Below are 15,876 nucleotides of genomic sequence, written 5' to 3' on the forward strand. Positions count from 1 at the left end.
TCCAAAACGGTGGAGTCCACCCCAGAGGCATGGCGGCAATTTTGGATTGTGGGAGCAAGTGGCTGATGAGGCTCTGTTTGGGCAGGCACTGGACTAACCCAACCCCTCTGGTGGACCCTGGATTATTTAGTCATACACGGGTCCAAGATTTATTGCAGTGTTATTATCTCTTTTGAGATTTATTGATGAGTCTCCAGAGCAAAGTCAGTAGAAACGCTTACATGGTGGCACAAGACTTAGTTCTTGGAGGTGACTGCCAGGAAGTGGTGGGAGGTAGCCCATGTCAACTCCAAGAAAACCTGGAGATTTCAACTCTCTTTCTTTGTCTATAAAAATAGTAATATTTACCCAGTAGTCTCTCCCTATGAAAATTCATCACCTGCTACCTTCCAGTGTCCAAGAAGCTCTGATACCCTGCTTGAACAAAATGAGGTTTCCTTGGTTTTTCACATCCTAGGCCGGAATTCCTTGGCTTATGTTCATCAACTACATTTTGAGAGTCCATAAGTCACACAGTAGAATCATTGAAAGGAAAATATCTGGTAGAAAATTTCAGCTCTGACATTGCCATAAGACCTTTAGCAAGTTTTCTAACATTATTGTATTCATTTTCAGATTCATAAACTATGAGCAATAATATCTACCAAACCTAGAGTAAAGATTAAATTCATTCTCAGCAATGGAAAACAAATCATCAAATGCTTCCTTTTCAGCAGGTCGACTTTAGGGGGGAGAAACTCCAAACAAAAATAGTGAGTTTTTTGTATTGAATGTAATCAAAGTAAAGTGAAAGTAAAGTGAAATTTACCAGTTACACAGGCGGGGTGGGGGGCTGGGGAGGTGGGGGGTGGGGGGAGGTATACTGTGATTCTTGGTGGTGGAATATGTGCACTGGATGGGTGTTCAAGCATTGTATAACTGAGACTTAAACCTGAAAGTTTTGTAACTTTCCACATGGTGATTCAATAAAAGAATAAATAAATTAAAAATATATTAAATGAATGAAGCTCACAGAGCTCTTGGCACTGCTTGGCTTATTATTTTAACTCAGTTTATAAGGATTGCCCACTGATATCATAATCCCTCAGAAGTACTCACTTCTGCTGCTTTATGTCTTCTGCGAGTCTTCATACTAAGTTACTTGTTTCTTTTAGTAAAAATTTTATATTTATAAAATATCAAACTGACTGGGTTGTCTTTTGGGTCAGGGAATTATTAACTATGTCATCAAGAATATGGATCTTAAGAATTTGTATTTGTTGTATTTTTTTGTTTTGTTATGTTTTGATTTTGAGTTTGGTACTTTTGTTTGTTTGCTGTGCAAACCAAGGGACTCACAAATGTGAAGAATTTATTCTTTTGCTGAACCACAACTGTGGCCTTAGTGGATATTAGTTTTGTTATATTCAAAGCAATCAGTAGGCTTGGAACAAGCAAGGCAGCACTTGTATCTCTGCCACTCCTCTTGAGCATTTCTTTCATCTATAAAACAAGTGACAGGACCAAATCATAAATAGAAAGTCTTGGTCCATATATTTTTTTTCTTTTGTGTGTGTGTGTGGTGTGTGTGCATTCATGCATGTGCTTGTGTGTGTATGTGTGTGTGTGTTTTCCTGGGAATCAAACTCAGGGCTTCATACATACAAAGCATGCATGCTAACACTGAGAACCATTTTGATTCGTTCCTAGGATTTTTTAAAAAATGATTTTACATAATAATTCAGATTTAAATCTTTTCTTGAAAGTTCAGATGATCTGAGAGGTCAAAAATATGCATATTTGGAGTTAAGTAGCAACTGGCCTCCTCAAATGGGTAATGAATTCTCCAATTCATCGTTGCAATATCAAAGTGCACTATCATTGCACTCACACCAAACACTCACCTGCCTGTAACCTATCTGATCTCTATAAACATATAAACTAAATTGTCTATTCTGTTATGCCTATCTCTCAACCTCTAATTTATATTCTACAATTTCCTTATAGAAAATTGTGGCTTATATTAAGCCATAATTTAATATAGTTAGGTGTGTCTAACCATATACTTGGGGATCAACTTGAATAGATTTCAAAATAAAAGGACCTTAAGCAAAGACAAGGGAACAGGAATATAATAGGAAGAGTCAAGTATATACATAAAGAATACAGAGTCCTCCATCTATGGATCTTCATTATTTCTCAAGATTTTGTGGCCAGGTCTAATGTTCTTGAGTGAGGGATATAACCTGTGACTGTCCTTTTCCTTCATAGAGCCAGAGTGAGCCTAGAAGTGAGAGCTGAGAAGTTTCACTGATTGGAGACATGGACAAATAGGTATTGAGGGACATCCCTGCTGTGAGTGACTTTGTTCCTGACCTTTAACTCTAGCTTTGAGTTTTCTACTCTATTACTTGATAACATGAATGGTAAAGATGGCCATAGATTTGAAATATAAAGATCTCTGAATCATCAATTTGGCCCACTTATTTAACAGATGAGGAAAATAAGACTTAAAGAAAGGAAGTGATTGCTTAAGAGCTCAGCACAAAACAACTTTGGTCTCCTTACAGGGAATGTTGCTGCTCACCTTTGTCTATATGCCTCACTTCCTAGATCCCTGCATGAGATCCAAATCTGTAATTTGCCTTCAATATCTAATAAGTACATAACATTCACAGTTAATTTTCCCAGACGTCACCATCACCATCACCCACCTTTGTCCTCAGTTTCCATTTTTGATTTTTCACACGTGTGTATTTAGCATCATCTACCATTTTAGGAACTGGGATAAAAAGCTTGTTGGCATAGGTTGGATCTACTCCCTTCGTGTAGGAACCCTTGGGGGGAAAAACAGAAATGACTACTTGACTCCTATTCTCATAAAGAAGAGGAAAGCTAATTTGGGGAAAGATTTGAAGGATACTATAGTAAATCCTGTCTAAGGAAGCCTTAGGCCTTACGCCTTGAGCCCTTAGTACTGAATACAGACTGGTTCAAGAGGGATAATGAATACCACACATTTGGAGAATGACAGGAAAGAGATTGTCCACATTTCCCAGCTTTCTAGCTTGTTGCCTACTTCACAATGCTTGCTTCTTTTGATTTCTTTCATCCACCTCTACTAAAAAATTCCAAGCAGTCCATGGTTTAGGGTTGGACTTTAGGAAAAATCACAAGTAACTATGCAAGAAAGATTTGCTGTGAAAGAAAGGCATTGTATTTTAATCTGAAAATATACCCTTGCCTTGTTATTATCACTTTTACTTATCAGACTTTCCCAGGAATATATTCATAACTTTCTTATTAAGATACTCTTCTGTAATATTGAACAAAACATCAGTGTCTCTTCCTGAGAGATTTTTCTACATATTGTTCTTGCTAGATGCATTGACTAGCAACTGGGAGAGTAACTGGTGATTAACAAGGAGTCAGGACAATAACAAAGTGACTACTAAAACTATGGAGCAGGAAGTCAGCTAAGAATCTATAAACAGACTGAAAGGCTCATAGTCAGACAAACCTTAGCACAGAAATAAGATTCCAGATAGTCTCCTTTCAGAGAGGAAGTACCTGCAAGTATGAAATCTTATTCTGAAGGAACGTATGCATTGACAGCTCCATCTTGACCTGCTGTGTCAGTATAGCCCAGTGCTTGCTCACACAGGCACATCTGTTCAGGGTGCTTTTACTTAGCATGCCTGAAAAAGAATAAAAGATGGGTCTAAGAGTCTCTGAGTCAAGATGGAGTCTCTTAAGAAATCTTCCAACACACCTCACCATACCTAGAATATACTTGGAGAGGTGGACAGGCAGGTAATGGATGAAGTCACAGTATTTCCTGCTCCCAGAGGTTAAGTCACCAATAGCCTCTAAGGTAATCAGAAGGTCTGAGTGAGCATAAAATGACTTGTTTGCTTTTTCAGAAAACAGTCTATCCATCTTGGAAATACACTGAAGTAAATCCTTTGGTAGACCTAGTAGAATTGAACCAGAGAAAGGTAGATGGTAGAGTCAATTCTGCTATAGCTCCACAGTTTGAGTCCCAAAGAAAGTTTATCAGAAACTACCCTTATTTAGGTCACTGAATTTTTGTCATTTCTTCTGAAAAAATGAATCTAGAAAACCTATAACATCAAAGTCCTATTTCAGTCTGGTGAAAAGAAATTTTCTCTAAATTCAACAAGAAAAAAAAATCAGTTTTTGAAGGTACAATGAATTAAGTAAATTAGTAAAATGTTGATAATTATTGGAGTGACTAATGGTTATATTAGTGGTCAGTTTACTAAATTTTATATGGAAATTTAACATTTTCCACTTAAAGATTTTAAATCTGTGATTTATTTTCTATAAGTATTTCATTTATGTATCTTCAAAAACCAACATAGGAGGGCCTTAAAGTCAGCCTAAATTCCCCACTATTATTGTTTCCTCCTCAAGTCTAAATTTGATGCCTCTTTTTTTTTTTCTTTTTGGGTCACATCCAGCGATGCTCAGGGGTTACTCCTGGCTTTGCATGCAGGAATTACTCCTGGTGATGCTCGGGGGACCATATGGGATGCTGGGAATCGAACCCAGGCCATGTGCAAGGCAAACACCCTACCCGCTGTGCTATCTCTCCAGCTCACGATGCTATTTTTAAGAGGCAAACTCTAGTCAAAGCTGAGGGTCCAGCAGACGTATTGTGGCTTTGGACAGAGAGAAACCTTAAAGAAAACAGAATATATTCCTTCCTTTATGGTCTCTATTTTCAGTTGTTTCTTGGAAGTATCATAATAAAGCAATGAAAACTTAAACCTTAGGGCCCTACTGGCAATTTTAATCCCAGTGTTTCCCGTACCCCATGTGAAATTAAATGAGGGATAAATATCTGATGAGCTACCAGATGACTTACCAGTTTTAAATGACTCTCCCCCAACATTTTCAAACAATTTTTCTATTTCTGAAGTTTTAGACACGGTGACGGATGTATAGTTGGTTTCATCAATCCCAAATGCAATATCTGACTGGGAGTTTTTCTCAGAAAAGAAAAATAGATTGTTGGAATCTTCCTTGATCTCTAAGAAACAAAATACCAGACAAGGCTCCTTTTTGAAGCAAATGTGTGGAGGAAAACAGTTTACAAAGACTATTTTGCTTCTACTTTCTTCTTTTAAATGTATACAAATGGACCAGCTGTAGTTCTTATTTGGGAACTCTCAGTTTCTCTGAAAATTTTTCAGAAATTAGATTTTGTCAGCTGACCAACAATGGGACCGTTACAGGACTCTACAGTACATGCATGGAGAGAGTGGGCGTGGTGTGAACAGGAGCTGGAAGGCTTTGTTAAACTCTTGCTTAATTTTTTCAATAGCTTCATTTGAATTCAAATATAAAACTTACCTGTTTATAATTTCCCCTAGGACAAAAAGAATCTTCCTATACTGCATTTATAATTGCATTTATACAGCTTTAATACAAGTAGCTGAATTCCTGTGGTGGGTGATAAAATCTAACAAATGCAGAAGGTTGTAGAAGACTTTATATACAAAAAGATTTATACACAAAAGCTTACCAGCCAGCCCACTGTCTGTTCTGTCTGGAGGGCTGTCCTGAGCTCAGGGATATATAATCCTAAACTGGAAACCCTGAGTTACTTGATTCAGTTAGATAAGTACTCAGATTCCCTGTATTTTGGTTTCCTCACCCCCAAAAATTAAATAGTTGGACTGGCTTATATCTAATCTGACCAGTACAGGTGGAGGACTGTAATTTTTTTTTCCTCTCTGGTTTTTTTTGCATTGGAAGCTGAAGGCCAAAGCAATTCAGTAGCTTCCTCATTTATACCTACAAATCCAGTCCAATCCCTAACCCGCTGGTGCAGAACCACACTGCACTAAGAAGTGGAGGTTCGGACCAGATAGTTCAGCACCTAAAGAGAGTAGAAATCCATTTTAAATGCTTGACACTTAATTTTTTTGTACTTCCTTCTGCATTTGTCATTTGACAATTGTGAAAGGAAGTCACATTTAATTTCTCCAGAACTCTATCCTGCATTCTGGAAAGTGCTATTTGCTTAAACTTGACCACATATTTAATTCCTTTACAGACTCCAAAAGTCTTGCTTCCTGGTCTTTGGAGAACTCTCTGGTGTCTACCTGAGATGTTGTTTACCTGAGTTCTGGTCTTTCATAAACAGGTTTCTGATGACATTGGCAGCAGTTAGTAGTAACTTGGGCTCACACATCTGCAGCAGCAAGAGGGTATAATTTGCTTTAGTCTGGTGGGTGCTTTTCCTAAACCAGTATAAAATCTCCTTCATCTTCTCTTCTATTGCTTTATCCAACACTTGGCTCAAGGAGGATGTCACAATTTTCCCCTCCTTTCTGATGCTGATCCGGGTCCTGTTATAGATGGCATCCTTCCCCTGCGTGGTCTGAAGGATACTTTGAAAGTAGTTTAACAAATACATGCTATCTAACTGCACCAGGATGTTAACTAGAAACCTCCTCTGTGATATCTCACTGATTCGTTGGAACCACTCCTTGGTAGAGAAGACCTGCCAAGCCAAGATACATGCTTCACACTTCTGGCACACAGGGAAAGAATCGGCCTTCTTATCACCACAAAAAAAAGAGAGATTCCTGCATCTTGGTTCGAGCTCTTCCATGATCTTGAGATGACCAGCTCATTTTATCTTTGTCTCTTGTGGACTTCACCACACACAAAAAGAACAAGAGAAGCTGTTAAGTATCCCAAAATGAGTCTTTCCATTATAAACATGAGAAAAGATAAACCACTAGGATAGATGGTAAGCTGTTCTTTCCCAGAAACTGTCAGTAGAAGTCAGCTTTGTACTGACCTCCAAGGAAACATGACTTTACCGTAAATCTCCTAAACTTGGCACTTCTCACAGGGAGGCAGTTGTTATATTTTCTGAAATAGCTGGTCATCTCCTTTCTAGAACAGCACATACAGTATAAGTAAACTTTTAATAATTAAAAATATCTCCCCTTTAAACGAAAAGAATATGTGTTGTTGGCCTTGGTGGTAGATTTTAATTGTAGTTAATGATTTTAGATGGTCATTAATGCAAAAGCAGATAAAAACTAATTAGGTTTAGGTGCTTGGTTATAAGGTAGCTATTCCAGTGTTACAAGATATTTATGTTATTTTCTTAACTATCAACATAAAAGAAAAAACATTTGTATATAAATTTATTTAACACTTGAAAAATTTTTAAAATTTTTTAAATTTTGTTGAATCACCATGAGATAGTTACAAGCTTTCATGTTTGGGTTACAATCTCACAATGATCAAACACCCATCCCTCCACCAGTGCACATTCCCCACCACCAATATCCCAGGTATACCCCCTCTTTCCCACCCTCTCCCTGCCTCCATGGCAGACAATATTCCCTATACTCTCTCTCTACTGTTGGGCATTATAGATTGCAACACAGACACTGAGAGGTCATCATGTTTGGTCCATTATCTACTTTCTAAATGCATCTCCCATCCCAACTGGTTCCTCCAGCTATCATTTTCTAAGTGATACCTTCTCTATTCCATCTGCCTTCTCCCCTCTGCTCATACAGCAGTCTTCCAGCTATGGGGCAATCCCCCTGGCTCTTGTATCTACCGTCCTTGGGTGTCAGCCTCATGTGATGCTACCCTACACTCCACAAATGAGTGCAGTCTTTCTATGTCTATCCCTCTCTTTCTGACTCATTTCACTTAGCATGATACCTCCATGTTTATCCATTTGTAAGCAAATTTCATGACATCATCTCTCCTAACAGCTGCATAGTATTCCACTGTGTAGATGTACCAAAGTTTCTTTAACCAGTTATCTGTTTTAGGGCACTCGGGTTGTTTCCATATTTTGGCTATTGTGAAGAGTGCTGCAATGAATATGTAGGTACAGATGTCATTTCTACTGTGCTCTTTTGCATCCTCGAGATATATTCCCAGAAGTGGTATTGCAGAGTTATATGGAAGCTCAATTTCTAGTTTTTGAAGGACTGTCCATATTGTTTTCCAGAAAGGCTGGACCAGTTGGCATTCCCACCAATAGTGAAGGAGCGTCCCTTTTTCCCCACATCCACGCCAGCACTAGTTGCTTTTGTTCTTTTGAATGTGTGCCACTCTCTGTGGTGTGAAATGATATCTCACTGTTGTTTTAATTTGCATCTCCCTGGTGAGTAGCGATGAAACACTTGAAAATTCTAACCAGAAAAACTTTGCAATGGTAACCATTCAGTAGGAAACCTATCACTTGACTTGAGAACATTTAAAGGGACTTCCACTCATATTATTTCCATCCAGGTATCTGGGAGGTGGTACAGGTTGTTCATGAAGAATATTGAAGTCTCAGTCCCAATCCAGCTGCTTATTAACACTGCATAAGTAGTAGTACAAGTTTACATTAATTCATCATCATCATTGATGATGATCGTCCTCCTCCCGTTGATCGTCCAATTTCTCGAGCGGTCTCAGTAACGTCTCCATTCGTCCTAGTCCTGAAATTTTAGAAGCCTCTCTTTACTCATCCTTCCCAAGGATGCCACATTGGAGGCTCTTTCAGGGTCAGGGGAATGAGACCTAGCATTGTTACTGGTTTTGGCATACGAATACACCATGGATAGTTTTCGAGGCTCTCCCATGTGGGCAGGAAACTCTCGATAGCTAGCCAGGTTCTCCAAGAAGGATAACTAGGCCGTGCGCTTCCAGGAGCTTGGTTTTAAGTCTCAAAAACAAAATTAAGAATGTAAATAGAAGTAAAATATGTAAGCATACAAAATACCATAAATATAAACAAAATTAAATTAGCAAATAAATTAAAATAAAGTAAGTATACAAACAGTAAACAAAATAAAATACAAGTTAAAAAGCTATTTTTAATTAAAATAAATTAAATGATTAAATAAGTGATAAATTAGTAAAATAAATTATTTTAGTTGAATCAGCTATTATAAAAATAGTTATAAATTTAGATAAAACATTTAGATAAATTATAATAAATTAAGTGATAACAGTCTTAATTAACTAATTAAGACTGTTTCAGTCTCCTCATTTATAATTCAAGAATAATGAAGGGCAATAACTCCTACATTATAGGATAATGTGATGATTAAATGACCTATTACATGCAAAGCTCATGTAAAATTTCCTGATCCATATTTGGTCACTAATACTATCTGTTGTTCTCTTGTTATTGGAACCATGTTTTGGGCAACCAAATGATCAATGTCCACTTTAATATTTATTAGTGTATATGCATTGGGATGCATGTAAAGACATGATTTTGTTGGGTCTTGGAAATTAACCAAAGAGCTGTAATGCATGGTCCCCGGATCACCACAGGGAGCAATTCTAAGCTCTGTAATGGGAGCAGTCCCTACTCACTGCTGGTGTGGCCAAAAAGAAAAATAAAGAATAATTAATGCAAATATAAAAATGACATAAAAACGATTTATCTATTTCATAAAGACTTATTTCACAAGATTTTTACTTAGCAACACTGGTTATGTCCATTCAGAATTGATTACATGGGCCATTAGGGCCTGTGAGGGGATGTATCCCCCCCCAGAATGGGGGTTGTCACAAACAGAATGCTTTTACTATCACTTATGACCCAGAAGCAGAGCACAAAGTCACTGGGCTTTTCAAACATTTTTTGGGAGGTGGAGCTGTAAGCAGTGCCCCTCTTAGCAGTCACCTTCTCCTCACGTTAGGAAACACATGTTGGTAAAATTAAATGAGAAAAGCCTTTCTACATGAGAGATCTGTGAGTTTCCAGGTTGCAAATGTACTCTTTGGCCTCAAAAGAAGCAGGTGGGAAACAAGGGCATTGTTTAGAAATATTTTGTTCTTCAGTAGGAATAAACAGGGCAATACAGAAAAATTAAAAACCTAGCTGAAATAGTTGGATTCCCAAAGGAACAGAGTAAATGTGGGATAACCAAAAATGACTTACTTCCTGTACAAAATTGAAGGGCACTTGCTATTAGTAGTTGAAATACAAAACAGATAAGAGGGATTAGATACATATGCAGAATAGTGGTTCTCAAAACTAGATGTTCATCTGGATACCTTGGGAACCATGTTACTAAATTGTTGGATAACCTCCCACCCCCTCGAGTTTCTAATTCAGAATGTCTGGGCTAGAGGTCTAAGAATTTGCATTTCTAATAGTTTTTTAGGGGCTGCTAATGCAGCTGGTCTAAAACCTTACCTCAAAACAATTTATATGGGTCTCCAAGATAGCTCAACGGACTGTAATGTACTCACAAGGCGGTCCTGAGTTTTATTCCCAGCACCACAGAGCATTCTTTGTGTAACTCTGGTGCCCCCAGAACTACTGAGCCTTAGTATCAGAGAGAGAGGGAGAGAGAGAGAGAGAGAGAGAGAGAGAGAGAGAGAGAGAGAGAGAGAGACTGATGTAAGCTCTGCATGTTGCTTCAAAATGCGTGACTAACTCACTGTAAAGAGATACGAATGGCTAAAAGGTACCTGAAAAAATGCTCAGCATCACTAATCATCAGGGAGATGCAGATCAAAACAACCATGAGATACCACCTCACACCACAGAGAATGGCACACATCCAAAAGAACAAAAGCCCGCTGTTGGAGAGGATGTGGGGAGAAAGGGACCCTCCTGCACTGCTGGTGGGAATGCCGACTGGTCCAGCCCCTTTGGACACTTCTCAAAAAATTAGAAATTGAGCTTCCATTTGATCCAGCAATACCACTTCTGGGAATATACCCTGGAGAAACAAAAGAGTATAGTCGAAATGACATCTGCACTTATATGTTTATCGCGGCACTGTTTACAATAGCCAGAACCTGGAAAAAACCCAAGTGCCCAAGAACAGATAACTGGTTAAAGAAATTCTGGTACATCTATACAATGGAATACTATGCAGCTATTAGAAAAGATGAAGTCATGAACTTTGTATATAAGTGGATCAACATGGAAAGTATCATGCTAAGTGAAATGAGTCAGAAAGAGAGGGACAGACATAGAAAGATTGCACTCATCTGTGGAATATAAAATAACAGGGTAGGATCATATGGTTTTTCATCTTTATTTTTGTTGGTATGATGGATTATGTTGATTGATTTCTGAATGTTAAACCATCCTTGCATCCCTGGGATGAATCCCACTTGGTCATGGTGTATGATCTTTTTGATGAGTTGTTGGATTCTATTCGCTAGTATTTTGTTGAAGATCTTTGCATCGGTGTTCATCAGGGATATTGGTCTATAGTTTTCTTTGTTAGTGGTGTCTTTGTTTGTTTTTGGTATTAGGGAGATATGTGCCTCATAGAAACTGTTCAGAAGGGTTCCCGTCTTTTCAATTTCCTGGAAAAGCTTGAGGAGAACTGGCAACAAGTCTTCTTTAAATGTGTGGAAGAATTTGACAGTGAATCCGTCTGGACCTGGGCTTTTGTTTTTGGGGAGACTTTTGATTACAGTTTTGATTTCCTTGATATTTATGGGCCTATTCAGGTATTTCAAGTCCTCATCTGTGGAATATAGAACAACAGAGTAGGAGACTAATACCCAAGAATAGTAGTATATAATACCAGAAAGTTGGCTCCATAGCTTGGAAGCTGGCCTCACACGCTGGGGGAAAGTCATCCCAGATAGAGAGGGGAACACCAAGTAATATGTGATTGGAGATCCAGCGCGGGAAGGGAGATGCATGCTGAAAGTAGACTGGAGATTGAACCGGATGACAACTCAATACCCCTATTTGGAACCACAACACCCAAAAAGAAAGAGAGATATCAAATTAGAATGCCCTGCTACAGAGGCGGGGTGGGGCAGGGGGGATGGGACTGGGGGTGTGGGAGGGGTACTGGTTTCATTGGTAGTGAAGAATGGACACTGGTGGAGGGATGGGCTCTTAAACATTGCATGAGGGAAAAACAAGCACGAAAATATGTGAATCTGTAACTGTACCCTCACTGTGACTCACTAATTAAAAATAAATAAATTTAAAAAATTTTTAAAAAATAACAGGGTAGGAGACTAATACCCAAGAATAGTAGTATACAATACCAGGAGGTTGACTCCATAGCTTGGAAGTTGGCCTCACACGCTGGGGGAAAGTCATACCAAATGGAGAAGGGAACACCAAGTAAATTGTGAGTGGAGATCCCACGTGGTAAGCGAAATGTGCACTGAAAGTGGACTAGTGTCTGAACATGATGGCCACTCAATACCCCTACTGCAGACCACAACACCCAAAAGGAGAGAGAGAGAGAACAAATTGGAATGCCCTGCCACAGAAGCGGGGTGGGGCTGGGGGGTTGGGATTGGGGGGTGGGAGGGATACTGGGTTCATTGGTGGTGGAGAATGGACACTGGTGGAGGGATGGGCTCCCAAACACTGCATGAGGGAAAAACAAGCACGAAATGTTTGAATCTGTAACTTTACCCTCACTGTGACTCACTAATTAAAAAATAAAAAATAATTAAAATAAATAAATAAATTTAAATAATAATAAAAAAAAGTAAACCTGCATTACTTTATCCTTTGAAAATTGCTTACTTATTGACTGTAGCACTGTCATCCTGTCTTTCATAGATTTGCTCGAGCAGGCACCAGTAACATCTCCATTGTGAGACTTGTTACTGTTTTGGCATATCAAATACACCATGGGTAGCTTGCCAGGCTCTGCCGTTTGGGCGGGATACTCTTGGTAGCTTGCTGGGATCTTCAAGAGGGATTGCACCCAGGTCAGAGCCGTGTGCAAGGCAAATGCCATACCCTGGAGTGCTATCACTCCAGCCCTGGAATAAGTGAAATATTATCTATCTCACAGGAATGCAAAAATTAAATGCGATAAAGAGAAAGAGAATATAGTATTCAGAAGTTGTTCTCCAGTAACTAGGGATATGAGTCAAAGAGGGGGACCACATGCCTGGAATGAACAAAACATTGCAGTTTTTGCCCCAACAACTTATTACTCCCCAGAAGCACAACATTTAGCCCTGGTGGGCCCTGAGCACTACCAGACCCCAATCACTTGAATCATCAAACCAACACTACCAGGCCAACAATAACTAACACTTACACTTCACATCATTGGATGCATATTCCTACTTTTAAAAATAATTTAATATGTGACACCACCAAAACCTAAGTATGATATATGTGTTATCGCTGTTTGCTCAGTATCCTACTCTTTAGGTAGGGCCCCCAAATTATGCTACTCTGGGTTAAAGAGACAGTGCAGGGGACATGGTGCTTGCCCTGCATGTAGGCCAAGTCTTGCTCAATCCCTAACACCCACATATGATTCTCCAAGCACTTCCAGAAATTATCCCTGAGCACAGTCAAGTGTAAGCCCTGAGCACAACCAAATGTGGCCTAAAGAACCCCTCTCCCCCAAGTTATGCTACTTTAGAATCAGTAAGGTTTGTCTGAGGTTGGGTTTATTTTGTAATCCTCACCTGGTGATGCTCAGGGGCTGACACCTGGCTCTGCACTCCGAGGTGCTAGGGCATCATATGGGATACCGGGGCTCCAACCTAGGATGGCCATGCTCAAGGCAAGCACCTTACCTGCTCTACTATCAGTCTACAGCCTACAGATGCTGTACCTCTAGCATCAGTAGGATTTTGTTGGTGTCCTTTTTGTTGTAATTTAGGTTAATGTGATTACAATAGTATTAACTTTCATGGTTTTGATGAACAAATTCTCTGCATCTTTACTACCACCACAGTACCCAAGAGCCTCCATTGCTGAGTCTCCACCCAGACTGAATCTTCTCTCTGCTCCTCCCCTGCTGCTTGGTAATCTCAGTTTTGCAAAGGTCAAGGATTTGTCCTGATTGATATTATCTCTTTCCTTTTTTTTTTTTTGCATTTTGGGTCACACCTTGCATGCATAGGGGTTACTCCTGGTTCTACACTCAGGAATTACTCCTGGCGGTGCTCAGGGGACCATATGGGATGCTGGGATTCGAACCCGAGTCGGCCGCGTGCAAGGCAAACACCCTACCCGCTATGCTATCGTTCCAGCCCCTCTTTCCTTGTTTTGTTTCTGTTTATATCATAGTTGAGTGAGATTGTCCAGTATTTTTTCTTCTCTCTTATTTCACTGAACATGTGCCTTTTAGTTTGATTTAAGTTATAGCAAACTATGATTTCATTTCTTTTTAATTTTGTTTTATTGAATCACCATGTGGAAAATTACAATGCTTTCAGGCTTAAGTCTTAGTCATACAATGCTGAAAAAAAAAATCCCTTCACCAGTGCCCATATCCCACCACTGAAGACAAAAAAAAAAAAACACACAGTACACCTCCCATCCCGCCCACCCCCCCACCCCCCCACCCCCACCCCGCCTTGTAACTGATAAATTTCACTTTACTTTCTATTTACTTTGGTTACATTCAATATTTCAACACAAACCTCACCATTATTATTAGGAGCACCCCACTAGAGTCAGACCTGTTGTGAAGAGAAATGAGGTTTTGTATTTCTGTACTTTAACAATTAAGTCCAGGGAGATTTCTTCTGGATATTCGATCATTGCAAGTTTGTAAACCCCATCTGTGGTCGTCATAATATGGCGGCCCCCACGCCCTCCATCCCCGGGAAGGGACAGGCGCGCGAGAGAAATACCTTTCCCCTCCCGGGCGGGCATGGGGTCACAGCTTAGTTCTCTGGCTGCAAACAATCTGCAAGAGCAGTCCATGTTGTAGTTGGTCCAGCTGGGTCTGGATTCACGCGGGTGCAGCTGCGGAGGAGCCGCACACGCGTGTAGCCCCCGGGGTCACATCTCGGCAGCGGTGGGCTTCATTTTTTTTTATTACAGATGCATAGTGTTTCATTTTGTATCTATAAAATTTCTTTATCCAATCACCTGTTTTTGATATGAGTTGTTCTCATATCCTGGCTAGTATACTTAGAACTATAATGAAAATAGATGTGTAGACATATTTTCAAATTAATGGCTTTATGTTCTTGAAATATATGTCACGAAGTGCTATACAGTTCATATGAAATCTCTAGTCTTAGTTTTTTAAGTCTCCATACTATTTTCCACAAATACCGAACCAGACAAGTTTAGTCTGGGAATGTCCTTTTCACACATCCCTACCAATACTGATTATTCTCCTATAGACAGGCAGATAGAGAGACAGACAGGTAGGTGGATAGATAGATAGATAGATAGATAGATAGATAGATAGATAGATAGATAGATAGATAGATAGATACGCCTTTCTCATTAGTGTGAAAATGGATCTCATTATCATTTTTTTGCATTTTCCTGGTAATAAGTCATGAACACTCTTCCTATGCCAGTTGACTATCTGTATATCCTCTTCAAAGAAGTATCTGTTCAGTTTCTCTCCTTATTTCTTGGTGGGATTTGTTTGTTAATTTTTGTTGAGTTCAGTGAGTGCTTTATATATCTTGTATTTTCAGCTTCATCCATTCTGCTGCTGAAATCTGCTACTGTATTCTTTAGATCACTTATTTGTTTGTTTATTTTTAATTTTGGGGTTACACTAGCGGTGCTCAGAACTTAGTCCTGGCTCTGCATTCACAGATCACTCCTGGTGGTATTTAGGGGAACATACATAGTGCTAGAGATCAAAACCAGGCCTGCGCCATGAGTAAGGCAAGTGCATTACCTGCTATACTATCTTTCTGATCCCTAGTTCCATTATGTTTCACCTGAATAAGTTCCTTAAGTTTTTTCGATCAAGATCTCCAAATTTATTGTTTCTTTCAGATCATTACACACCAGGTGGATTGTTGTTCTAAAGGCAATTTACAAAGAACTGATATTGAGAATCTTCCTGGACTTGTATTACAGCCCATTAATACAGCTGAATTACTTCATTTATATCATTGTCCTTGGTACTTTGTTATCAAAGTACAAGACTCCAACCA

At 39.2% G+C, this 15,876-nt stretch overlaps 1 protein-coding gene across 1 annotated transcript in view; it reads right to left on the bottom strand.

Moving 5' to 3' along the window:
* FBXW10B (F-box and WD repeat domain containing 10B) overlaps positions 1-6,625 on the bottom strand; it is a 55,357-nt gene extending 48,732 nt beyond the window's left edge. The window contains exons 1-5 of the mRNA XM_055143582.1: positions 6,130-6,625; positions 4,871-5,035; positions 3,762-3,953; positions 3,550-3,677; positions 2,694-2,816 (exon numbers count right to left, since the gene is read on the bottom strand). Coding sequence (XP_054999557.1) covers positions 2,694-2,816; positions 3,550-3,677; positions 3,762-3,953; positions 4,871-5,035; positions 6,130-6,625 — 1,104 coding nt within the window. The remainder of the gene's footprint in view (positions 1-2,693; positions 2,817-3,549; positions 3,678-3,761; positions 3,954-4,870; positions 5,036-6,129) is intronic.
* Positions 6,626-15,876: the final 9,251 nt, after the last annotated feature.

This window comes from Sorex araneus, chromosome 6 (assembly GCF_027595985.1).
Source record: "Sorex araneus isolate mSorAra2 chromosome 6, mSorAra2.pri, whole genome shotgun sequence".
NCBI classification, from domain to species: domain Eukaryota; kingdom Metazoa; phylum Chordata; class Mammalia; order Eulipotyphla; family Soricidae; genus Sorex; species Sorex araneus.